Source organism: Anopheles coluzzii, chromosome 2 (assembly GCF_943734685.1).
Source record: "Anopheles coluzzii chromosome 2, AcolN3, whole genome shotgun sequence".
NCBI lineage: Eukaryota > Metazoa > Arthropoda > Insecta > Diptera > Culicidae > Anopheles > Anopheles coluzzii.
This window is the reverse complement of record NC_064670.1, coordinates 42228659-42255891: the sequence shown is the minus strand read 5'-3', so window position 1 is coordinate 42255891 and position 27233 is coordinate 42228659. Positions and strand designations below refer to the sequence as shown.

The 27233-nt window shown below is 43.9% G+C and overlaps 5 protein-coding genes across 7 annotated transcripts in view; 2 read left to right on the top strand and 3 right to left on the bottom strand.

Annotated features, from left to right (window-relative positions):
- LOC120948228 (uncharacterized) overlaps positions 1-27233 on the top strand; it is a 302677-nt gene that overhangs the window by 5628 nt on the left and 269816 nt on the right. Inside the window, exons 1-3 of one of the 3 annotated variants that reach the window (XM_049607938.1) lie at positions 697-1527; positions 1615-1746; positions 1815-2502. In XM_049607938.1, coding sequence (XP_049463895.1) covers positions 853-1527; positions 1615-1746; positions 1815-2219 — 1212 coding nt within the window. In that variant the 5' untranslated portion in view covers positions 697-852 and the 3' untranslated portion in view covers positions 2220-2502. Of the gene's footprint in view, positions 1-696; positions 1528-1614; positions 1747-1814; positions 2503-27233 lie in introns of those variants that run through there. The other 2 variants (XM_049607936.1, XM_049607937.1) reach the window with 2 other exon arrangements.
- Positions 2398-6051, bottom strand: LOC120948223 (uncharacterized). The gene is made up of 3 exons (XM_040364338.2): positions 4964-6051; positions 4734-4883; positions 2398-4652 (listed from the first exon to the last, which is right to left on the bottom strand). The coding sequence occupies exons 1-3, from the start codon at positions 5666-5668 to the stop codon at positions 2931-2933; spliced, it is 2577 nt and encodes an 858-aa protein (XP_040220272.2). The 5' UTR covers positions 5669-6051; the 3' UTR covers positions 2398-2930.
- LOC120953444 (uncharacterized) lies at positions 6761-9850 on the bottom strand. Its single transcript, XM_040373356.2, has 3 exons — positions 9025-9850; positions 8684-8833; positions 6761-8561 (listed from the first exon to the last, which is right to left on the bottom strand). The coding sequence occupies exons 1-3, from the start codon at positions 9715-9717 to the stop codon at positions 6837-6839; spliced, it is 2568 nt and encodes an 855-aa protein (XP_040229290.2). The 5' UTR covers positions 9718-9850; the 3' UTR covers positions 6761-6836.
- Positions 13437-15578, top strand: LOC120948453 (nucleolin-like). Its single transcript, XM_040364793.2, has 2 exons — positions 13437-14018; positions 14233-15578. The coding sequence occupies exons 1-2, from the start codon at positions 13628-13630 to the stop codon at positions 15102-15104; spliced, it is 1263 nt and encodes a 420-aa protein (XP_040220727.2). The 5' UTR covers positions 13437-13627; the 3' UTR covers positions 15105-15578.
- Positions 16757-22414, bottom strand: LOC120953443 (protein Fer3-like). Its single transcript, XM_040373355.2, has 2 exons — positions 22191-22414; positions 16757-17582 (listed from the first exon to the last, which is right to left on the bottom strand). Exons 1-2 carry the CDS (start codon positions 22306-22308, stop codon positions 16837-16839), a joined length of 864 nt encoding a protein of 287 aa, XP_040229289.2. The 5' UTR covers positions 22309-22414; the 3' UTR covers positions 16757-16836.

Below are 27233 nucleotides of genomic sequence, written 5' to 3'. Positions count from 1 at the left end.
AGTGTAGGACAATACGAGTAACTCTCTTTTGGACAGCTTCTATTCTATTGGACCAAACACTAGAGAATGGACACCAAACTGTAGAACTAAACTCGAGGATGGAACGAACATAGGACTTATACAGAGTTAACAGGCAGTGTGGGTCATTGAGTTCTCTCGAATGTCGACGAATAAATCCTAGCATTTTGTTAGCTTTGTCTAAAATATCACAGTAATGTTGTCGGAAATCTAGTTTGCGATCCAGGGTGACTCCTAAATCCCTGACCGTATTGCACCGCGGTAGTTGTGTCCCTGATATACTATAGATATACCTTATCGGACTAGCTATTCTAAAGAAAGACATTGACGTACACTTATCAACAGAAATTAGCAGGTCGTTATTGATACACCAGTCAGAGAAAACATCAATCGATCTTTGCAGAGAAAGAGAGTCGGAAGTGTTACGTACGATACGAAACAGCCTAACAGTATTCGCTATTAGAGTTGTAAAATAACAACCATTTGTAGTTTTGGTTACAATCCTGCTAATTACAAAGTAAATTTAAATTACGAAACTATATGCTGTAAATAAATATGTAGTACACACAAATTTTGTATAACATTATTTTGTATTTTAAGTTAAGTTAGTTTAAGCATTCATAAATTAAAAGAAGGAAGGAAGAACGATAAATTACACCTACTAGTTCCGATTAGTGTCGAACGATGCTCGTTGTATTCGTCAGGGTTGCATTATCTTATGTAATGCTTTATCTCTCACTATAATATGCACGCTCGGTCCAGTATCAGCAACAACGCAAACACTCTGCTCAGTATTACTTTTAATTTCTGACGGAAAAAGCAACGTCGTGTGCAATGAGTGAAGCAAGTTGGAAAAATGCCGAATTCTTTAAGGACGCAATAGTACGCGATCTTTCCCTGGAGTGTACTGATTCGTTTACAATCACATCATTTGAAGTTGGCAAGGCGAATGAAAAAACGACAGGCTATATGTCCAACATCTACCGGGTGTTGATCGAGCTGAAGTTTGACAAAGGCACTGCGAAGCCGACATCGCTGTCATACATTGTGAAGGAAAAAACAGACACAGCATTCGGAAGTGGTCTGGTTGAATTAATGTCCGTTTTTCCCAAAGAGAGTGAAGTGTACGAGAAGCTATTGCCCGCCTTTGAGCGTCTCGTGCAGCACGAAAAAGAAACGGTACGATTTGGACCAAAAGTATTCAAAATAACTACCAACCCTGACACGGTAATTGTGCTGGAGGATCTTTCGCGCGGTCTGTTTCGGATGCGGGAGAAAAGTTTCAATCTACCTGTAACAGATGTTAAAAGGATACTTGAGAAATTGGCCAAATTTCATGCCGCATCGGTGCTGTATGTGGAGAAAAATGGAGCGTTTTCGAATCTCTTTGCCGAGGGTGTAATTTCGGAACGCACAATTGACGCACTGCATCACAACGAGTCGTTATACAGTGCCTTTGTACAAAGTTTGCGTGATCGTAACATGGCTGCCGAATACTTGCAGCCACTGGTAAATGAAGATCGGTGTGGAACATGGAAGATGGAGTGTTTATCATGAGCAATGCTTATAACGTTTTTATTTATTATTTTTGTACAGATCAAATTTGATGGACAATTGCTGCGTGAATGCTGTAAGGCACAGCAGGTGCATCATTCGGAGCTGAAAGTCTTAAACCATGGCGATCTGTGGCCCAACAATGTTATGTTCGGGACAGATGATCTACGGTTTGTAAGTATAATAGTAGCCACATTGAACGAGTAAAAGGTAGTCTTTATTTGTGTATTTGTACTCCTCAGTTGGATTTTCAAACTGCATCGTATGGGTCGCCTGTAGTGGATTTGTTGTTCTTGTTTGCCACATCCGCTACGGAACTGATGTGTGATTCGTTGGAGGAGCTGTTGCAATACTACCATGAACATTTGATAAAAACATTACAACATATGCAGTACTGTAAATCGATTCCAACGTACACGGAGTTGCTTGATCAGATGAGGCGTCGCAGTGTACTATTGCTGCCGCCACTATCGGAAGCAGTAGCAATTACGATGACTGGTTTGACGGAGCCATCGGATATGGAAATGATAACATCCGAGCAACCGGAAGGCGTTGCGCTACGGAAACTTGTGTACAACAATCCGGCATACGTCGCACTGATTGATCGGCTGCTTCCCAGGCTTTATGAATTACGGTTGTTGAAGTGAGCTACAATTTCCTTTACACTTTTAGTATTTGGAGGGTGAGTTGAAACTTGTGTAAAACTCTCATTTTTTAAGTACTATAGATCTTCATTTGTTTTTTTATCTTAATTAATTCTAATGATATTATAAATGTATACTAAATCTACGTAAAGTACTTAAAGTAATAAAAATTCGGAAAAGGTTGAAGTTGCACGAGGTGCCAGAAATTCGGGAAATATGTTTATTAGATTTTGAATACTTTTCCAAATGTGTTTTTGCAATCATCTATCACGGCTTATTTTTTTTTTCTCTTAGCCTCGTTTAAAAAATGTACTTGATACAGGGTTTCTTACAATTTATTGGATATCTTTTTTGGTGCGTTTCCACGATTTTTTGGTCGTTTCCCATTTTTTTTTGGGTTCAATTGTATTGATATCCAATCGGACGATACTATTAATATATGGGAACGAACCAAAAATCTATGGGAAACGATGAATAAATCGTGAGACGATCCCAAAACATTATGAGAACTGACCAATCAATCGTGGGAAACTCTGTAAAGGCTTTGATGTATTAAAAAAACTTATTCCATAAATTCATTTTAAATGTTTCTGATTTATGTGTGGCTCAGCTTTTATGTCAATAGCTCTACAGCTTGTTTTCTATTATCTTCTGGAGTTCTCTATGTATTTTTTTTACAAATTAATTGCATTAGTGTTCATTTGAATCGTTTAATCATTTATCTCGCTTGCTGTTAGCGGCAAGTGGTGTCAGCAAACCATGCGATCGGAAATATGGCAAAAGATCCTTCAGCTGCTCCTTGTAGCGCTCATTATCGAAAAGAAGCTTCTGAAACCTTTGCCCCACTTCCGTCTGTACGATGGCCGCTTCCTGCGAAGCATCGTCTGTGTCGTCTACCAGCACGTACGGTAAATCGATCACGACAGTCTTGATGGCGGCAGTCAAACGATCATTAAAATCAAGGTGAAGCTGCCGAAGCGTCGGCAGTGGTTTCCCGTACCCGAGCAGCACCAGGTTGTGCACCAAGCGTTCCTGATAGTAGCGTAAAAAGTAGGCTTGCTTGGAGAGCTTCAAATCAGCCCGTGCGGAGGAGAACAGGAAGTGAATCAGATCGAACACGGGCGAGCCCCAGGACGGAAACTGAAAGTCGATCAGTGCCATACGATCGACGGACCCATCGTAGTCGTTGTATGCGAACAGCATATTGTTAAGCCAGGCGTCGCCATGATTGAGTACATTGAAACCATCCGGATTGAGGGTCCACGTGTCCACCAGCAGCTGGTAGATCTGTTTCGCAACGGTTTCCAAATCGTCTACAAATTCGCCCGCAAAATCCCACTCTCTCATGTATCCAAACAAACTGTCCAGCGAAGGGGCAAACATGTGATCGGTTTTTGCTGCCATCTGCCGGTCGGCGGACGATGCGGTGAGTATCGCGGGTAGCGTTTTGCCCGATTCGCTATACACCGCTGAAGCAGCGTGGAACTGGGCCAGATGGTTAAGTGCAACCTCCAAGTGAGCCTGGTCTAAGCAATCCTGCCTGCTAGCCATCCGGTATCCGGAGATTGTTAAATCTTCCAGCACGATCACCTCCACCGGTAACCCGACGCGTGGTTTGTAGTACCGTGGTCCTAGCTTCACCGTTACTCCCTTGCTACGGTAAAGTGCTTCAAAAGCGGGTATCAGGTGCTCGTACAGGTAAAGCTCACGCACGTACACCTCCTTATCTAGGGAGTAGGATGCGGCAATTCCCTTTGGTGGCGCTTTGACGATAAGCGAAAGTGTTTCCTCCACGCCAGCATCCTTCCATAGCAGCTCCACCTTGACCGAGTACAGGGCTGCAGCGTAACTGTCACCCTTTTTCGCTGCGTTCTTCGTGTATACGCTGCGAACAGTTCGCTTATCCTCAGGTGCTATGCCAAACTTAGCGTCAACAATGTGTTCTACGAACTCGCGATCCAACCAGAGGGGCAACTCTAGCGAAGGATCACAGTCGATACGTGCTGGGCGCTGTGTTCCGATTTGCAGCAAATCGTGCACACCCATATCGAAGAAATACTCCATCAGTTGCTCCATCTGCCGCACATACACCGGATTGGTGTACATTTTCAGCTTGAAGGATTCGCCCGCCGCACCCTGATCCAGCATCAAATCCATCGAGGCATCGTCCGTTTTCTCCATCAAGCAGATGGGTAGTATGGAAAAGCAAATCATATATCCGAACAGATGGTGTGAGATGATGTCTGAGTGGAGCTCCTTAAGCAGCGGTACGGTACCAGTGTACCCGAGAAACTTCAGACTGTCGACGAGATGCTCGTGGTAGTACTGCACCATGTAGTTCATCTGCGACAGCTTGAAATCTCCATTGACCGAGGTGAACATGAAGTAGATCAGATCGATTGCAGGGGAAGCCCAGAAGCTAAGCTGATAATCGATCTGGAATATGACATGAAATCGATAAGTTAACGCCTCGCTCTTCTTCCAAGCGTTTTTTTTGCAAGAGCATCACAATCTTACCAACAAGATATCGTTCACCGTGCTGTCCTCATTATATTGGAACAGAATGTTATTGCACCACATATCACCATGATTCAGCACGTTGAATCCCTTCCGATTGGCGCGGGTTACGCGAATCAGCGAGTCAAACAAATCCATGCCCCAATGTTGCTGCAAAGGAGGGAAGCACACGTCACCAAGCTGCGCAAACAGTTGTAAAACAAACCAATCTTCGCCAAACCAATACGCACCATCACGCTGGCGCAATGTTGCGCCTTTTCCGACCAGCAGCGCATAATTTTCTGGAAGAAATCGGCCTGTCCCTTCTGAAACTGCTCGCTCATCGCGCGCCCCTTCTCGGTGAACATGCCCTCCCGGAACAGCTCCCCGTACGGGCCGCGATGATCCTCCAGCACGACCGACGCGGCATGAAACTGCGCCATCCGGCGCAGTACCAGGCGCGTATGCTCCATGTCCAGTCCCTGCCGCCGGTTGGCCATCGTAAACTGGCGTTCGCGCAAATCTTCCAGCACTATCACATCGGTCGGTTCGGTGCTGTGCTTGAGACAGCGCGGACCAAAGTGCACGCTGGTACGGCCCGCCTGATGGTACAGCTGCTCCAGGCGGGGCAGCACGTCCGTGTACATGGCGATCTCTTTCGGGAACAGGTTCATCAGCTTCACCATTTCATCGGTCAGCGAAAGCTTTGGCAGTGCCTTCACAATCAGCGAAATGTCCATCGGCGTGCCGTCGGTATTGTGCAGACGGACCGAAACGCGCACGCGGTACAGAATGGAGGCATAATTATCACCCGCCTCCGTTGCGCGCCGAACGTCCAGGTCGGTGATCGTAAAATCAGTGGCCGGTTTGCCCAGCTTCACCGCTATCGCATCGACAAAGTACTCTTTTGTCATCGATTCCGGAACACTCACCGCAGCACTGGCAGATGATGTCATTGTACACTGACTGCTTATATTTGTATAGTTTTTAATACCTGCACTTGTACACTACACAACCGACTGGGAAAGGTTTGGTTCGTTTGCTTTGAGCGACCATTAAATACTGACCCACGATCAAAGCCCGGCGGCGCGAGACTTGAAAATGGCACCGTGTGAAAGTGTGCGTTAAAGTTATCTTTTCTAAACCCGCCCTGATAGTCTAATGAGTTGACCGAACCGACCGACGACCGTATCGTACAGGATGGCGGTTTCGTTCGAACCTACCATGATAAAGGTTTCTGCACGATATGGGGATACCTCTTTGCTGGTAATCTTTACCCCACCCTCAAGTACACCCTCTCTGCGTGGAACGTTTGAATGAACGCCGGCACCAATACGAGAGCAACAGGTCGGTTTTTGAGGGTTTCGCGCATGACGGAAACGCAGCCAGTGTCGTGTGGCATCGATTTCATCAAACGTTGTTATTATTGCTCGTAAACATATACATTGCGACCCCCACCCGAGATCGATGGGATGGGTGGGAGGGGGGGGGGGGTTTAGAGCAACAGCACACACACACACAAACGCCCGCCCGTCCGCCATTCGTACGGATTTCTCACGCAATCTTTACCGTTTGTTTTGTGAGGTCTTCTGTTTAGACGGTTGCTGGCGCGAATTCCGTTCCAATCACAATTGTGGCCTTTTTTGGAGGTGGACAAATGATAAGAATTTTGCGAGCGTCCGTTAGCACAAAGGCCTTATAGGGGAACGTTTGATAAGCACAAGGTTGCTAATTTACGATGCGGGGGGCGCGCCTTGTCTACAATGGCGCGCGACTATGATAGAGGCGCGTTGCCAGTAGGTACAGGCGGAAGATATAATGGGTAGCCTAATTACGTCATTTGTATAGGAAATCAACGGAGATGATTGGGATGAATGGGGTGAAGCACGGCTGAAATTGAAAGTCATGCTGACGACGGTGTTTGCACGCATCGGTTGTGTTAAAAAACGGTTGCGTAGGTCCGCTACATTGCGGTTTGATCATTAGTTATTTAAAACGCATAAACAAAAACAGTCACGCTAACAAAAAGACACATTTTTTTTAAATAAACTACTATGCAATAGACATTGGTTTATTTACTCCTTTTGTTTACATTGATTCCTCTACTCTCTACAGATTTCTAATTTACAAATTGCCTTTACGTGGCACTCCTCGGTTGCGGAAGTAAGGCAGCAAGACCTTCAGTTGCGTCTTCAGCTCCTCATTGTCAAACATCTGCTTCTGGAAGCGTTGTCCAGCCTCGGTCGAGCCTTCAACAACAGCGTCCAGCGAAGCATCTTCCACGTTCGGAACGAGCGCGAACGGCAGTGCCAACAGGGCGCTGACCAAACCACCCATTAGCAGATCGTTAAAGTCGACCAGCAGCTGCTGCAGCGTTGGGATGCGCTTCCGGTACCCGAGCAGCACCAGACTGTCCGCCAGCTTTTCCTGATAGTAGCGCAGGAAGTAGTTCAGGTGGGTAAGCTTCAGGTCCGCCCGAACGGAGGAGAACAGGAAGCTGTGCAAATCGACCATCGGCGAGGCCCAGCAGCACATTTGAAAGTCGAGCAGCGTAACGCCGGTGGCCGTCGGTGCGTCTGTGGCACCGGATGCGTAGCTAAACATCACATTGTTCACCCACAGATCGCCGTGATTTAGCACATTGAAACGATCCTCCCGTGGGGCGATAATGGTGGCCAGCTGATCGAACGCGTCCTTTGCCGCTGCCTTCAGATCGGTGTAGTGGTCGGGCGCCAAAAAGTCCCAGTCCGCCATAAACTCGACCAAACTGTCCAGCATGGGTTGAAACAGTTCCTTGCCCATCGTTTTGAGACTTTCAATCACCTTCGGCCCGCTGAAGTCACCCGAAAGGGTGTTACCTTGCTCGACAAACACCGCCGAGCTGGCGTGCAGTTTGGCCAGCTGCTCTAGCACCAGCTCGGTATGGTGCTGATCCAACCCCGCACGACGGTCCGCCATGCGGTAGTTGCCACTGTGTGCCAGATCCTCCAGCACCATCACGTCCGCCGGAATGGCTTCGCACACCTTCAAGCAACGTGGGCTGAAGCGTACGGTCTCGCCCTTATCGTGGTACAATCGCTCGAACGCAGGCAACAGCTCCCGGTACATCTGTATCTCGCGAGTCGAGAAGGCTAGATATGCCGTATGCTCCGCCAGCACACCCTTCGGCGGTGCTTTTACAATCGTCGAGAAGCTCTCCACTACCCCAGTGCCTTGGGTAAGTACGTCGACCTTGGCGCGGTACAGCATCGATGCGTAGTTATCGCCCTTGCTGGTGGCAAGTTCCACGCGTACGTTACGGATGTGTCGTCGCTCGCCGGCCGGGCACGGTCCAAGCTTGGCCGCTACTACGTCGTCGAAAAATCGTCGATCCAGCCACAGCGGCAGGTGGAGTGAGTGATCGCACTCGATCTCGGCCGGTCGCTGGCTGCCCAGCTGGTTGATGTCGAATGCGCCGGAGTTGTAGAAGTACTCCAGGATCGGAGCCATCTGCTCGACGTACGCCGGTCCGTTGTACATCTTCTGCTTGAACGCGGTCCCGGCGTCGCCTTGGTCGAGCATCAGATCGATCGAAGCATTCTCCGTCTTCTCCATCACGCAGATGGGAAACACGGAAAAGGCCGTACTGAGCCCGTACAGCTGCCGCTCGGTGAAATCCGAGTGTAGGTCTTGAAGTGAGGGACGCGCACCGCCGTACTGGAGCAGGGTCAAGTTCTCGGTTAACTGCTCGTAATAGTAACAGATCAAGTGGTCTAGCTCGCGCAGTTTCAGGTTGGCGCGCACCGAGGAAAAGATGAAATAGTGAAGGTCAATTACCGGGGAGCCCCACATGCACATCTGGAAGTCGACCTGAAATCAAGGGTAGTGGGTGTGTGTGTGTGTGTGGGTATGATTGCGGGATTAGATAAACCGCTCGGAATTGGCCAATGTCGGATCGTTCAAGTTCGTTAAGGGTTCCTCTTCCTACTTACGAGCGTTATTTCTTTGATCTTGCTGCTGTCGTCGTACTGGAACATCATGTTGTTACACCACATGTCACCGTGGTTTAGCACGTTAAACTTGGCCGGGTCAGGTTTCGTGATGCGTAACAACGCATCAAACATGTCCATGCCCCAACCTTTCTGAAAACACAGAGCGAGAGTGAGAGAGGGGAAAGGGAGAGCAATGTACCACAAAATTAGTTCCACAAATTGCACACTGCATGATGGGAGACATTCGAACAAAGTCCTTATGACATCAAATGATCGTACGATTTGTTATTGTTTGCACAGGGTTATGAAGTCATTGCGTTGGTTGCCTTCTTCGTACTCACCATAAGCTCTGCGTATAGTTTCCCATTGTTTGGCCATTTGCACATCACATCGTACATGAAACGGTCATGCTGTGCCTGGAATTGCTCGAACATAGCGCGGTTCTTTTCCGCGTACATTCCCTCCTTAAACTTCGGATCGTACGGTCCATTCCGCTCGTAGTACACGGCAGAGGCCGCATGGAACTGGGCCAACCGTCGCAGCAACGTGTGGCAGTGCTCGAGATCGAGCCCCTTCTGGCGCTCGGCCATTTGAAAGTCGCGATCCTTCAAATCCTCCATTACGATAATGTCCGTCGGCTCGGTGCAGTGCTTTAGGCAGCGTGGACCAAAGGCAACGTTTACCCCTCGCTCACTGTACAGTGCCTCAAAGGCGGGCAATATTTCCGTGTACACGGCCATCTCCTTCGGGAAGACATTCATCGACGTGATCATTTCCTCGGAGAGGCCCAACTGCGGCAGCGCCTTCACGATCAGCGAAACGATCTTCGGATCCTGCTCGGCGTTCAGCAGCACCGTCAGCTTCACGCGGTACATGATCGAGACAAAGTTGTCACCGGCTTCCGTGGCCGGTCGAACGTCCAGATGCTCGATGCTGAATTCACTTGCCGCAGTGTTGAACGCTTTGGCGATCGCATCAATAAAAAAACTGCTCGTCATCCATTCCGGAATTGAGACGGGTTTCGATGACGCCATCGTTGAGCCGTGTGCCGACAATATTAGATGCTGGGACAGAACAAAGGGTGGATGCGTTCACAAACGGGAAATCTCTTCAAAACACCGAACCGTTCTAGTCGGATGCTCGCGCATTACTAATTTCAAGCGAGCTGTTTAAGCGTGGCGTTGAGTTGCGCGCTCCCCTACCCTGTGAGATACGTTATCTATTTGGTGGAGTGGCGGCATTGAAAACGGGAGCTGAAGTCTTTGTTTTTTTTTCGTTTTCTTGTTAGTGTCTTGGTTTTACTTAGTTTTAAGTAATTAAGATATCTGTTGACAATATGTAAGATGCATAAAATAACGTTTATTATTTTTATTCATGTATAGCTGCGGCGATTGAAAGAGCGCTAGGGGGATTCGAAATTGCTATTTACAGCTAAGAATAATATCCAATCATGGATTACCCTACCGGGGGCAAAAACCTTGACCGCCTAAAAAATGGAAATAGTTCAATTGTATTAACGACACAACTATAGGGGTTGAAGAAGCATGGCAATAGTACACTTCCTCTTTTGTCTATTTTTGGCAGATAAATATGAAAATATGCAGCTATTAAAACTATATTATCTGTAGTCCTATCCGATAATTTGAACCTATAATTATGCTGTATGTTTTACAAGGGATACAATCTTAAGCTATAGGTATTCTATAAACACTGACGCGGGGTTGGATGTACAATATCCTATCTCTGAGGCGCTCCAACTTCTGCAATGCAGGTTTAGCAAAATTTCTAATGACTGACTAATTTTGCTGTAGCTGTGAATTGTTTTAATGTTGTGCATTGTAAGCCGTGTTGTTCTTTTCATCTAACTGCAATTCATTGGTATTAACGCCATGTAAGACCAAAAGTATCACACATATGATATCATCGATACACCGCGCGAAGCAGTTATAGGAGATCAAGCGTTTTATGTTCCCGATAGTTGTTTTTTTAATCATAGCTTTGTTTTTATGAGGTAGCCTGTTCCTTAACTGCATCTTCCCTACTCAGGAAGGGTATGATGTCCGGCAGGAGCTGCTTCACCTTACGTTTCCATCGAACTTGGGATCGCTTGTCGATCGCATTAGTACTTGCCTGAAACCTTCCGTCTAACATCCTTTAATCATCATGTACTGGTCCTTGAGGTAAAGCGTAAGAAATATTAGTATAATTTTCAACAAGCATGTCTAGAAAAAATATAAGCATATTTTTGATCAAAAACTTTGAACTAAGTTTCCACAATGTATGCCCTCAATGAATGTGGGTCGCGGCAAATGGTTTTTTCAAACCCAAGTCTGGAAACGGTAAAAAGGTTGGAGAGCACTGCTCTAATCTACCTTTGCAAAACAAAAAACGTGCATATAAACTCATCACCATCTTCTTTGGATTCTACTTTTAGGTAACTCATTACTTGCTCGTATCCTGGCAGTACCTGTTTAAAGATTTACTATCCGAGTTACACGAGGGGTATTCGGTGGGATAATTTTAATCTACACTAGTGCATCAGGCGGCCTTGGCTTTTGGGCTTCAACCGCCATTCTACATTGTGATTATTCTTCTCCTTGGTTTTTGTTGTTACCTGCTTGCAGATCTCTTATGGTCTGGCTTTAGAGTTTTAACCTTCAATTATGTTAGCATTCAACGCTGTGACTTATGCTTTATCCATTTTGCGACAGAAAACTTTATCTACGCTTGAAATTTCGGGTTCCTATAGAACTCAAGACCGCGGGACACTTTGATGAATCTGCGGGAGTCAATCGCAATAGTGCGAAAACGTTGACTGTTGACGCCTTACGGTAGGCAATGTGCATGGCACATTTGGAATTAGGACAACTAGATTAATTAGTACATTGGTGAGGGAGGGGACGGCATGAGATGCAACTGCCACCGTGACTTGATCAAGGAAGGAGGGCGGGGAAGGAGGAACAAACCGATGAAAAAATTTGATCGGAATTTCCACAGGAAAGGGAAGGAATGGTTGTTTGACGTGCCGAACTAACCAGGTCAAGGGATGGGGAGGAAGTGACTGATCATTGGACTATGCCGAACTGATCAGGTCGTTGGTGGGAAAGGATGAGGAAGCGACTGATCGTTGGACTATTCCGAACTGATCGAGTCAGAGTGAGGGGATGAGAAGGGGCCAAGGGGGAGTTTGCAAATTGACCAACTGCACCAGAGAGCCGCCAAGAGTGTCCAGCTGCAGCTACCGTCAAGGAATATCGAAGGATTCTAGGGCTGTGTCGAGTTGAGGATATGAAATAATTTCGAGTACGAAAAATTTGCTTTTTCTCTCTAATCCCATTTGCATTTATTTCTGCGCATCCTATGGCCTACAGAGGCATGCGCTTCTAGCGATTGTTATACGGTTACACGGTAACCAGGAACAGTGATAATCTACCATGATGTCTATATTAGTATTGATTAGTATTCCTGCAGGTTGCATATCTGCAGGCGGATATTTGTTATAAAACTGTTGTGGACAGACCGCTGCCTCATCCTGAGGGCTCGCCGTTGACAGCAGGGCTGTCATCCGGTGACGTCCTCAGTGAGGATCGCGGCGCGAGCAGGACCAGTTGTCCTCTCCCCGCATTGCGTGTGCTGTATTTATATTATTTATTACGTGCGTGTGTTATTGTATAACATATACGAAAGATATTTGTTGAATATATATATTCTGTTTGTGCCGTACACACCACCGTCTCATGTTTGTTTTGTGCGTACACAACAAAAACGTACACACATAAAGGATTAGAACTTAATTTCGAAAAAAGATTAATTAGAAGAAGAGTGAAATTGCCAGGGAATAAACATTAACACTTCAAACTTCGGCGAGACAACAACAATTTATGTACGATTGAGAAAGCGTCATCATTGACGATACCGAGATCTGCGGATTTGTATCGCAAGACTGCGGCACACTTTTTCGGGCACACTATCGCACCCCAGGGACATATAACATGACAGCAAAAATATTTTTTAATTTTTTTTTGAGCTACCACTGTTTGGGGCTTGGAAAAGTAATCTATAACGGCCTTTTATTTGTTTGTATGCGAATTAATTAATGTTGCCCACTCTTAAAACATTAAATTTGAAATTTGAAAATGTATGCTGTTAAGTTATATGTCCCTGGGGTGCCCGAAAAAGTGTGCCGCAGTCTTAAGATACAATTCCGCAGTTCCCGATATCGTCAACGTTTTCACGTATCGTTCCGCAGTCTTGCGATTGACTTCCGCCGATTCATCAAAGTGCACCCTGCAATCGGCTTCCTATTTGCTATTGCAAGGAGTCCTGGTGAAAATCAGCTCTAATTGGCATCCTTCTTTCCAGTTTCGTAAAACTCTTTGGTTGCACGTCCGAAGCAATTTGTTAAATGCCATAAAAAAAATGTTAACATGGAAATTGCTTGTGAAAGAGTGAGGACAGCAACAGGTACAACATTAACAAGCTTTCACGGTCTCCTCAACATACCATCAAAGTTGGTAGAGCGAGAATGCATGTTGTTTTTGTTTTCTGGAAGGGCTCGAATAAGCTGCCAATAGTTTTAAAATGTATTGGTCATTATAATGAAAATCTGAGTATAGAATATGGTTATAGAATGTGGATAGAACCCAGCATAGAATACGGTTCTGCTTGCTTGTGTTCTTGATTCGAATAGAGACCGCAGCCTCAGCAAGCAGTATGCCAACTGCACCAACCGGTTTATCCGTGCTGTCACTATAATGTCATCCCGCTGCAGCGAGGAACTGTAAATAGCAAAGAAAGTGTACCCGTGTTTGCTGCCGCTCGGCACCAAAATTTATCACATTGTATGACGGTCGGGTGTGTTTTAGCGCGTTACCGAGTGCAATACAACGTAGTGCTGGACGCATTCCTATTGGGCAGTGCAGTGTGCGCCTCGTGGTGTGCGAAATGGGCGATATTCTGTGGTCCCCAACGATGAACGAGCCGTCGACGTCGCAGCCGCAGCTGCCGCGGTTTACCGAAAATGATCAACTGTTCGACGAGCTGCTGGAAAACATCGTGTATGTGGGCAACCTGCCGAAACAGATCATGCTGACCGATCTGATAGAGCTGTTCAAGTACGCCGGCCGGATCGAGCGCGTCGCCTGGTACGGTGAGCATCGTACCGACATCAACACGAAGGTGGCATTCATCCGCTTTCGACACTCGCGGCACGCGAAGGAGGCGGCAAAATGGGACCGGATACGCTACCAAGACTCAATACTCATCGTGATGCAGATATTCAAGGACCAGTGGTTCGACATGAGCGTATCGATAATGGTGCGAAACATACGCGACGGTAGGTAGAAAACGACGAATAGGAAGGGTGACAGAGAGAGAGAGAGCGCGAGAGAGGGAGAGGGAAGATACAGCGGAGGAAAGTCCCCGTATGACAAACCCGCGCGGGTAGTAAGAAGAAGCAGTCTTGTGTCAAATCCCTTCGAAAAGATCGATCTGCCGGCTCACATACCCGTTATTCACCGCTTTCTTTCTTTCCAACCGTCCGATTTTAGATACAACCGACTGGCAGCTGTACGAAGCATTTCGACGGTTTGGCAAAATCTACGGCATACTGATACCGACACACGGTACCGCGTACGTAGGATTTTACTATGAGGCCGAAACACAGTGCGCACTGGAAATGAACAACAACATGTTCAACGGCAACAGGATGCGGGTGGAAATGTTGCGACGGAACCTGCCACTGCAGCAGATCGATATATTCGATATCACAAAGAACGAGGTGCGCCTGCTGCGCGACATGCTGCTCGAGGTGGACGAAAAGCTCGAACAGTTCTACTCGGCGTACGACGAAGCGTTCAACTACTCCTCCAAAGATTACCGCCGGTGGAAGCGGAAGCGGCGTCGCGTAACGCCCCTGCTGAGCGATTCCAGCTCGTCGTCCGAGAGCAGCTCGTCGAGCGTGTCGGAGATATCGAACCGCAGTGCGACCGAGGTGCGGCGCATACTGTGCGGCTCGAACGAGGAGAACCGCTGTCTCGGCATCTTCGGCATGAACCCGGACACGACGGAAAAGACGCTGATGAAGCTGTTCTCCCGCTACGGTCACGTGAAAGACATCAAGCTAATCTACGACGGCAAAACGAACGTGTCGCGCGGCTACTCGTTCATCTACTTCAAGCATGCCAGCGATGCGCGCCGCGCGCAGCGCAAACTGAACGGCACCATGCTGGAGGGGCGCAAGGTGCGGGTCGACTTTAGCCGCAGCAAGCCGCACGAACCGCGGGCCGACCGGCGCAAGCGCGTCTCGCCCACGGTCGCGTCGACCAGTGCGGATCGCTGCTGCCATCGCCGGCATGGCGCCACCCATCACAAGAAGCGCAAAAAGCGTCGCGTCTGCTACTCGTCGTCGGACTCGGAATAATTGTGCGCTACACAACACGGTATCGGGCAAGGCGGAAAGCGGAGCGAACGTGGTCACTGACGGTACTGCTGGAGAGCCAAACTCTCTAACCGCCCATCTTATCAACCTTACCAGTTTTTAGTCGTACACCGACAGAAAGGACACTCCATCATTATACCAATCCTCCCTCCCCTCTTTTTTTAGTTGCTTATTTTCTATGTGCTTTTAGGCGTGATGTCATCGAATGGTCACAATACCATCATCGTTTGTTTAAGGCAAGCCCTGCACTATCAAAACATCCGGAGACCACATGGTCAATTACCATTTTCTTCAACAACCATCTCAAGATTCATGCACAACGCTGCATGCACAGCACAACAGCTTCAAACAAACAAACAATCGTTCTTTTCCTTGGCAAATGCCATCCTCCAACTCAAACAGTGTGCAAAGAACGCAAACAAAAGGCAGTAAATTCAGCTTCTATCAAGAACAAAACAGCTGCAACAGCAGCAGCAGCAGCAAGTAATCAGCATCAAACACACTTCAATTCGTAAACGTACAATAGTTTGTATTGTTTATTCGCTGTTTGTCATTTAGTTGAACATTGATAGTACATAATTTGTTCTCTTCGTTTGCTTAACACCTTCTCTACGAACTTACGCATCTTATTTCCCACCCAGAACTACTTACTCAATTATAACAGCACAATTGAAAACACTTGAAAACAAAACAGTTTAGTAAACAGAGAGAGATAGCGAGATAGATAGGTACGAGATACCCGAAACCGCAATTCGACGGTTTCAGTTGGAAACGGGATAAAGACAGGACAGATGTATGTTTTGTATGTATGGTTTATATATATAATATATATATGTGTGTGGTAAATCCGCGGTACCAACGAAACAGGAAACTGATGGAAGAGATCGAAATTCTGTTCCGAATACGCACGCAACACATCTCAGACGATGTAGAAAACATTATTTGTGTGGCAAAACACACTCGTGATGGAAAAACTAAACCGCCGCTAAACGAGTAGCGAATGGTGGTACAGTGACCAGTTTGGCACTGTAAACGATAGGAGAGACATAGAAGACACAGAAGAGAGAAGGAGTGAATCGGAAACAAACGTTGTTAAGAAAACGTCTTAAACATCTTAACTGTGGTGCGGCAAGTAATATCCCTTCCTGCGTTGTGAAAGTGCAGTAGGGCGATGGAATGCTTGCAACATAGCATTTGTTATGTACATTAGGTTGTTGGAAGCCCGCTCGAACGGTTTGCATGTCAAAAGCCTCATTGAGGTCTCATTTTACTGCTTAATTACGGAGGAGGATTTAGATTCTAGAGGTAGGAAAGGGATCGAAGTAAAACAAATCGAAACGATGGGACAGTAAACCAAGCCACTGAAGAAAAACTCGTGTGAACAGCTCGAACCACCCTCGGCATCGGGACAGAGATAAGTGATTGATCAAGCGAACTCCTACCCGGAACGTTCGATGTCATAGTGACTGATTAAACGATGCACTTCGATGTGTGTTGTGCCTGCTCGGTAGCAAATGCGTCCATCAACATTTCGTTTATTCGTTGTATTCGTGGAAGTGATGATCGTGTTCCACTCGCGGAACCTGACCTCGCTTCCAACAACCAACAATATTCGACAGTACAGCATCAACGATAGGGTCAATCCACCCAAACCACAACCCGGCTATCCAACTGACGCCACGCCAGTGCCAGACCCAACGGTCGCTCCACGTGCTCAAACCACATGGTGCGGTACGGCTCCGGTGCCGTACGCAGGATGGTATTCGGTACCATTGACGGTGCCCGTGCCGCCTGCAGCAGCAGCAGCAGCGGCCACTGCAGCCGCCGCGACCGCCGCTCGTTGCAGCGATGGATGATGCATGTGGTGTGTCGCTGCCGTAGTTGCTCCAGCTGCCACCGAGCCTGCCGGTGCCGTGGCCGATCCATGCAGGCTGTGGTGGGGCTGCGACGGTTGCTGCTGGTGATGTAGGTGCGCATGGTGGTGCGATTGTTGTGGCGGCTGCGACTGCTGATGTTGCGCCGAATGGTTGTTGTGTTGCTGCTGCTGCTGCTGTTGGTGATGATGATGGTGATGCTGGTGATGGTGATGGTGGGGGGCGTGATGGGCGGTCGTCGCCAGCACACCCGGGTACAGCTCGGGCGAACGACCGTCGTGGGTGGGCGTGCCGGCCAGCAGCTCCGACATGAAGCCAATGTACGTTATCGCCAGGCGCAGTGTTTCGATGCGCGACAATCGTTTCTCGTACGCGAAGGTGGGCACTTTGCGGCGCAGCTTGTCGAACGCTTCGTTCAGGTTGAACATGCGGCGCCGTTCGCGTATGTTGGCTGCGCGCCGCTGTGCCATCGACGCTACCCGGCGGCGCGTTTTCTTTGTCGACCCACTGGACGGTGCTGGTTGTGCGCCACGTGGCGAAAGCCGCTGGCTGACGAAACTGCCGACCTGCTGCCGGGGCCAGATAGCTGTAAGAAACGAAAAAGAAACAAAATAACAGGAAAGAAATTTAAAATCCGAAAGTCAAATGCCGCTGCACTGTGCTGTGTGTGCGTGTGTGTAACGTTCAATGTTTCTTCCTCCCATCAATTTCCAACACACGTACGACAGTGGCAAACATTATCAATAGCCATGGCTGTGGTTCTCAAACACAAAGCAAAGATCAGCATCAAATCAGCGATCCACACGCGCTTTTTTACATCATCTCCAACCGTCCCACGCATGGTACAACGTTCAAACGAGCAGATCAACGCAGAGTCATCGTCAATGTACAATGAATGTCAAAACTACTGTATGCATCCATTTATGAAAAACTGTTTAAAAAAGAACCATTAAACGCGATACTGTATAGTAACGAACGAGTTGTAAGTGGTGATTGTGTGTGTTTTTTCTTCCTCTTCTTTCCCGCGAGATCAATGCCCGGAGAGTGGCATGAGCAAGGCCGAAATTCCTCATACTATCAATCGTAATCCTGGATCCTTGTCGACGGTCTTCTAAACTGCATTTCAATGTCTGCCCCTATCAAAATTTAGCTTTAGCTTCAAGTGGAGCACTATTCATCAAAGGAAGGATCTTCATGTGCAATGGGTTGTTTTAACATCCAACCACAACGATGCCTCCGTTTCAAACGATCAATCGAGCGTTCGCTCCTCAATTAATTCAAATCAATAATGTTCATCCCGATCTTGGTAGTCCAACATGTTGGTGAAACCATCAGCTGATTCGGAATGTCGCCGGTATGTAATTGGCATCATTTGGGAAAATCGTATCATCTCACTTTTCACGTTTTCATTTTCTTAACATTTAATTTTCGTTGATGATTTTCCAAATTTATGATTTTAAATGTATGGTCATTTACAAAACCGGTTCGAACATTACCTTACTATTTTTTTAGAACTATTCTTTTTTACTAGAAGCAACGGTGAGATGTAAATCTAGTCAAAAATATTGTAAGGGATGAAAATTGCCACTAAACAGGTAAGTATGAAGTACTGCATAATGCTGATGGATTAATTAATAGAACAGTTTCAAAACTTCGAAATGTTATCATTGTAAAGCTAATCATCAAAACTAACTTTAATGTTTCCGTCGGCTTAATGTATTTACGGCCGTGGACTAATATATATTGGGGCAGTGTGAAGAAATCTACATGAACAACAAATATCAATAGTACTTATAAATAATTTACATTCTTTATAGAAATTATATCTCGCTTATATCTACACTCATCTTTTAATATTATTTAACTTCTTGATTTGATTATATATTTGAGATGTTTTCTTTTGCTTAACAGAGAATAAATTATTTTATGTTTAAATGATCAGAAGTAAAATGTACTGTTTAATGTTGAACTTTGCTCATGTTGTGTGTAGACATTCAACTAGAAAGATTATTTTTAATATAAATCAATGACAGAAATATTAGCACAAGCGCATTTTTCTAAAAACTTGTTACTGTTATTTTTAATCATAAAAAAAGCTTTTATTGCGACAAGATCACCCTCCATGTAATTATTACCTTAATAATTTACTAGCACTTGCAAGTTTACTTACAAAGTCATTGCTAACTTATGGTAAGTATATATAATTTCATTCATATTATTCATCATTTTTATTCCATATTGAATGTTGCACTAAGCTCGGTGAATTGTGTAATTTAAAATGGCTTGGTGTGTGTGTGTGTTTGATGTCATATATAGTATAAACTTTATATAAAAAAAGAAAATACAATAATAAATACTGATTTACACCAAGTACATTCCTTTTAGTACAATCATTATACGTAAGTGGTAATTTCACACGCACCGAGTCCGTGGTAGATGGCTAAACGTAATGGGTCCCACACAGGAATGGAGCGAATACCCCATGCCGACGGACTTTGGAATCCTCTCTAATGTGAGCTGGACACATATCAGTTGTTAACAGCTTTGAGGGCTTTTCAATGTTCTCATAATTTTATGACACTTTCTTGAGGCATTCTAATGGTAAGTGAACTTTATATGATGGGAATTGGATTCTATAGGACCCTTTATGGACAGACTCCACGGAAACTCCAAAAAAGGTGGCATAGAGTCCTAATAAGAAAATGATCAAACCATTCCTATTGGAATCATGATAAAGAGCTTACTAGAAAGGATATGTTTAAATAAAAATGGTTCACCAGTACAAAAATCACATAGCGACCAAATTGTCACTAATTCTTGAAAAAGCAATAATGTTTTTAAAAGAGTGATTTTATAATGGATTGAAATTTTATATCACTTTATACACAACTGTAAGATCGTAAATGTTGCTAACGATGATTGAAAATGACAGCAAAACATCATTTAACGTGGGATCAATGTCGGTGTCGCATCAATTAATTGTCATGTATCACTCAGTTTGGGAATGCCACCTCATTCGGCCCAATGTATGAAAATTCCGTATCATTAAGAGCAAACTTTAATGACACATTTTGTCATTTTTGTGAAGCTTAATGCTGAAGATACTGTCATAATGCACTGAATAATGACGAACAATATTAACTACTATTGTGAATCAAGTGAAAATGATGATTCCGGCCTCTAATCGTAGAAATATTGAGAAGAAACAATTGGATTTGGTCCCATTTTTACTTTGGTTGTTCAAATCGAGGAACAACAGTTAATTAAACGACCATAATGCACTGCATAATGCCTCTGGATGATAATAATATTTAAATCATTTACAAATGAGGCACTTAAAAATGCTCTTGTATGTTGTTTAAATAGCAATAGTCACTTTTAATCTTCCATCGACATGGCCAAATTATAGACAAATTTTATCTATTACTTTTCCTTGTAGACTCCGGTCTGTTTTGTTAATATTTCCTATTAATTGTTCGTAGAGTCAAAGAACGTGGAGTCGAAAAATGAAAAAAAAAACAAGTAATTTAACATTTAAGCCTTCAATACAAAACGCATGCTTTTTTCCACAAGATCCGTCATTATCATCTAAACCAGCGATTGGCTAACTACAAATACAAATCATTACCCCCGAGATCGAGCATATTGATTAGTCCGTCAATCTGATAAAAAAGTTTGGAAAAGTTCGAGCATTACGATAGTTTAATTTGGAATAGTTCGACGGTATAAAAAGTTATACTAAAAGATGATCAGTCATTTGTATACGAATTGGCTCTTCCTATCTTTCAACTTCTGGTAAAGTAAAGTAAAGTCCTTTTGAAAGGCGATCTTTATCACAGACCTGGTATACTGGCGTAGAAGAACTCTCACTCACTCAATGTTTTGTAATAGAGCAAAATTCGCAAAAATGTACAAATAGCCAAAAGCTTGTAAGTAACATTGAATAAGTATTTATCATAAAAAGTAAACGTAAATATCAATTTGTACAGATTACATCTTCAATTAAATATAGTGCTTGGAATATCGGTTCATATATTACAAAATCGTAGTGTAAGGGTGCTCGAAATATTGATAAAACTATAAATTGATAAGTTTGCTCTAAAATGGATACTTAAGCTTTTAGATACTGTTTTGTTATAGTTTTGTGGTCATTTGCGGTCATTTGCATAATGATGAACTATAACACAATGATAATTGCTTGTAAAATGTATACAAAAGGAACTACGTTATACACTTTTGATGATGATTATTTTGGTATGATTGATATAGAATTGCCTTATCGACAAATAACACACCTTTGACCTTATTTTAATAAAAGGTTGCAACGAAGGTTTTTTTTTCATTAAAAAAATGCTTTCTATTTAACTTCAAATTAAATACAGTCTTTCCCCGAGTTACGCAAATAATGCGTTCCAGGGAAATTCGCATAATTCGGATTTTTGCGTCAAATATCATGTTTTTAGGCCAAAATATGAATGATGAAAAGTTATTTATGATTATATTCTATAATTTAATGTTGACTCAATTCATACATTTTGTGTAGAAAATTCGGTAAATTCTGTGTATTTAATGATTTCAAACATTTAGCAATACTGCGATTTATTTTGAATTTGGCATTTGTTGGAGGAAATTGTACCTATTTGAATTGTATCTGTCAGAACTAAAAATTAGCGTAACTCGACTAACGCGTAACTCAGGGAAAGACTGTAGAAAGGTTTAAAAATTAAAGTTATTTCATTCATATATTCTCGATATGTTTTCCCATAGTCACGTTAAACATTTAAAAACATCACAAAATTCCACCAACTACTAAAACCAGTTTAGTCGCTCCTTCTTGATAAAACTAAAATGAGTTAACCTATCAGTTAATGAATTGAAAGCATCAGCATTGACCTAACTCATTTGATAATAAGTTATGAGATCGTGTAAGATGTTTATCGAAACGATTTTTATCTAATAATCAGACTATCGGAAAATAAATAAAATCATTTCCAGTCCAAACCATAACTCACTATTATTGAAAATTAACTTTGAATAATAACTTAATCTTTGAAACACAATCAACACCACTCAAGTCAATAGATTTCACCAACATCTTCAAAGATTTATTTCTAGCAACGCCTAAGAAACCACGTATCCTTGCAGGTAATGTGTTGTTAAGGTTGTAATCAAATAGTTACGCGCAGTAGTTTACCTAAATCTGCACACGGAAAGCCGGCCATCAGCTCCGGATAGTGTACCATCGGTGACGGGGCTTCCTGGCCCCAGATTGGCGTAAAGGGTGCCACATCCGGCGGAAACGGTGGTTCCATTCTGTGTGATATTGTTCTAATGTTGTGTAGACCTTTTTGTTCAATAAAATCCGTTTTGGCCGTTTTTTTTTAACAATTTGTTTCGCTATTTTTCACATTAATTTACACTTTGTGGAAACTTTCGTACGAACGGATTTCCATGTATAAAACTTCTTAGCACACTTAACACCACTAAACGTTCCAGCCACTGCTCTGGTCTCCGGACAGAGGCCTCAAACTGTGTGTCCCACACCGAACGAACGTCGCGGACCGACTGGCGGATGCTGCAGACAGAGAATTTAATATTCCAAATCCGGAACAGAAGGCCCCTGTGCCGTGTTTCGGTGGATTTGGTGTGTGGTGTGGCGGAGGGGAGGAAAATCACCACGAACGGTAGCATTATTTTTAATATCCTTGCATCTGTGTGAACCGTCGTCTCGTCTCCTTTCCGGAGGCTCGCAAAACTTTTCCCCGGGGTTACGGCAGTTTTCCTCTGCATCGTTGTAGTACCACGATTGGTGCGAGTGGTAGCAGCTTGCACGAATGGTTCTTTCCTTCACTCTGCCACCGCATCAACCATCCGCAGCAGCAGCAGCAGCAGCAGCAAATCGAACGCAAAGGGAGTTGAAATTTTCCAACCCACAACGCTATGGTATCACATTGGCCGGGGCAGGGCAGAGGCAAACTTTTCCCTCCGGAGCGAGACGGCGAGATTCGGTTATTACTGGGAATGGGAACTAAGGGGTAAGAAAAAATCACAAAAACCAAACAAAATGAGATTTCTGAAGGAATGCCCGGTCGTTGGTAGTGGCAAAGCCTCCCTTAAGATCTCCCTTGGAAGGGCTTCGAAACGTGTAGTAAGCGGAATGTTTGTTATTTCCCAAACAACCGCACACACACACACTGGAAGGACACCGTGCTTCCATCATGGTGCCATGGTTACCGGCAGCCAGCTGGCTCCGCCCATCGAGGATGGGTAACAGATTTCGGCGACCAATCATAGGAAACATGTTGCACCGGCACACGGAGCAGGCGTCAGGTTGTGCCGCAGCGGGTCCTTGTTGTTCATGGCACCGATGGGTACGGACGAATGGTGCCAAGTGCGTCAGCGCGTACCCGCGCAAGTGGAGTGACAAGGACGACAAGGGGATACAGCATCATGCCGCCCTAGGACGAGATGGCACCCCGTCAGCCGGGACAGTAACACATTACCGGGCGCTGGTAACATGTGCCATGAGGCTGCCCAGGACTGGTGCGGCATGTGGCCACAGTTGCCACAGGAAGAAAGGAAAATCGATGCCGTGCCCATTCGGGTGGAATGCAAAATAGTACCGGTGGATTAAAATTTAATTTAACTCGCTCGCCATTCGACGGACGGTGCTGTAAAAGTGGATAATCTATTTAAACTGTAGATTAGTCGAAGCAAATGGAGCACACTATTGGTGACTTTTAGTAATGCCCTCGGGTGGCTATCAATTACCGCACAGATTACTGTTTTATTCGCGATAATTGGCATCGATCTTACCTTTTATAATTGAACTACACGTTCTGCACTATACTTAGGGCTAAATATTAAATCTAGAAGCCATTTAAACATGCTATCGGCCGACATTAAGATTGTCATTCAGTTAAAGTATGGAATGTGGAAACCTCTGCTCTTTGAGCAGTAAATAGGCCAAATTGATGTTCAAAGATCTGTGCAAGTTATTAACAACTATCTCTAAGATCCAAGTACTTATGGTCAAAGGAAGTCAACTTAGCGACCAGAAAAAACTATCCCTGAGAGATAAAAGTAGAAGAACTATAGCAGATTCGAACTCAACCAAGTGATGTTTCACTAATCAAACACGAATTAGCATTGAATTTAAGCAAAACAATAGTGTGGTGAACGCTCGGGCAAGAGAAAAAATGAAGTGATTCACACAATTCGCCAGATTTGAGACATAAACAATGGTATTTATCAAAACACATAGGGGAGGGTAGGTTAGGACGGACACGTTTAAGAAAATGGAATTTAGGAATTAATTAGGAATAGGGTAATTTAGGAATTACAAGCGCCAGCTCTAACACCTCGAAGAAAGAAGAATCTAAAGCATTATTTAAATATCGGGCACTAACAGCTGACGATGCACCAGCTTAAAGATCAACAGTCTAAAACTTCTCTTAAGGAAATTACTCCGCGGGAAGTCCACGACCACAGCATGTTTTAGGGACTTGTTAGTAGCTGAAGCCATTTTTTTCATTTAAGATTGAAATTGTTGATGTTTTTAATCCCACAGAATCTCTCATCTATTCCTAAACGATTTCATATAAATGCTTCTTCTTTTTGTTTATTAAAATTGTCCCAGTCGTGACTAGATATCAGGTTTCGTGAAGTGCCTCACAAGCGTCGAGCGAGTAATAGCATAACGAATGGTGCTGCTATTTTGACCGGTGTTTCATTTCTCGCGTATTTCAATACTTTTTCTAGTTGCTGGATGGTTTATATCTTCGAAATATCCTTTCTTAAGGTGTTTAATGAGACTTGTTCATCACCAATTGACATAATAAGCTAAATAAACCAACTAATTCGGTATCCATCTTTCCCTTCGGCAACGTGTCCGTCTTTTCCGCTTTGATGGCAGGATTCATAAACCCCCAAAAAACTAGATTGTTTTGTTTTATTCTCGTTCTTTCGTCAGTTTTTTGTTGAACAATCATCACAACTTATTTATGTAATAAATCTTCCGAAAATATAAATAATGCAAGTTACAGAGCTTAACATCGGCAGTAGTCAAATTAGGTCCACAAGGATGCGCACGACTGAAAATTTGTTTTGTTCGTGAATTCAAATAATTTTGCATATATTATGCCCAAAAAGTTCTCAAATGTGTTGCTTACTTTCAGTTTGAATGCTGCATGTGACTGCTTTACTTTCAGTTTGGATGCTGCATTGATATTCGAAAACATTGCCTATTTCATCCATTTATGAGAAGTGTCCATCTTACCTGCAGTGTCCGTCGTTACCATGTTATCCATGTCCTTGACAATAACTTTAAACCTTACTTGAACATGTACAACAACCATCAAATGATATTTCAACAAAGCAACGCTTCCACACATTTTGGCCGCTAAATAGCTCTATCGACTCATTTCGCATCGATATCTAGCGATACTCTACGGGTTGTTCAGCCTCCGGGTTGACCAGCGCTGGTCAGTCTGACCCTATGTTCTGCATGTCAGCTGAATTCAGCACTGTTCCGGATTGCTTTGATAAAAGGCTTGATTTCGCCCTGTATTTTGTGTACTGTTACCCATCTGAATTAGACCATAAGTCCTGTTGAAGACTGACTATACTGCTATGGCGCCTTTTTTGGACAGGCTTGTTGGAAATTCCTATTGCATTTGTTCAACAAGGGTGCTAGAGAGTCTAATTCCCATTACAATAAGTTCATTTCATCTAAGAAAGAGTCAATATAGTTTCCCACAGCTATGAGAACTCCTGGAAAACCCTGTAAGTCACTGAAAAGAAACACTTTTTGTGCCAAAGAAAAAGAAAAAAAAAACTATCCAAATGCTTAAGATAACGTTAATTAAGATAACTTAAGATAACTTAAATGTAAAAACATATTTAAATTCAAAAAGTAAATCGTACAGCAGTGGATCCTTGAGGTCATTATATAATTTTTGTGAGTAAAGAGACGCTGATATTCTCTGATTACCTAAAAACAATGAAAACTGTCTATTTTGGTCGATAAGTGTGCCGTAAATATGATAATAATAACAGTTGGAAGGAATGAATGATAAAATGTTCAATATCGTTCACACGGCGCTCAATTCGATGTGTGAAAACCATATGGAAATACCAACTTGTGAACAGGATGTGCTATGAAATAAAACTTTTCCAATCCTGGGTGAATTTAATTTTTTAAAGTACATATTTCTTCATTATGTTGGGGTTTACTAATATTTTATGATGCGTCTAATCGCACGAATTAAATAAAGCAATCACCAAATTAATTTGATACAGGATAAAACAATTTTGAATCTTTACAAATCGTTAGTTATCTTGGTAACCAGTAACAAGTGGAGACCTCTGTCTAATTTAGAATCTAGTTTGTAATATTCTCTATAGAGGAAATTTGATTACTTTTAATATTGTTTGCCATAAAAATGTTCATTATACAAATAGCAAACAAATCCTACATACACATTTCATCAAACGTACTGTTGGCACGATGTGCACCTCGTGCAGATTAGCTGCCGTAATATTTACAAAACAACGAGCTGTCAAGGACAGCTCGAATAATTCGCAAAAGAAACTCCAGATGGCGTTGTTAGATAAAGATAAAGATTAGATAAAGACGAACATATATCCCAAATATGAAACAACTGGCTATGTTGAAAAACATAACCAATAAGGGAAAAGTTCGAGAAAGGTCGCTAAGCGAGGTTACTTAGGGTCAAGTAGATCAGCTGGTGAAAAACAAAGCGCCATTGAAGACGCTTAGTTGCAATTTATATACGAAGAAAGACAGACCAATTTTTGAACTGATCGGCGGAACCCTGAATACGCGAGCGACAGTTACAAAAATTCTGTAGCAGCAACTGAAATAAACATAAACCTACACCCGTGGCAACATTCAAAAATTGTTTCGATATTTTCTTCGAAAATAAAGTCCCTACCAGTGTTCGTCGCGATGAGTACGAGTTTTAATCGTGGTGGCTGCGAGCGGCATAATAACGTGACTATGGTGCTGTGCAAAAAATGCCATAAGTGGTACCAATACGCGTGTGTCGGCACCACCGCGATAGCTGAATCCCGTATGTGGAGGTGCGATTTGTGTATGAAGCAGGCGGTAAAGTGCGAAGCCAAGGAGAAGAGGTGTCCAAAAACCCCAATGGAAGCCATCGCGAAGACGAGGAAGCCAGCTGAAAGCTGCGACGGCGAAAAAATAGCCAAAAGA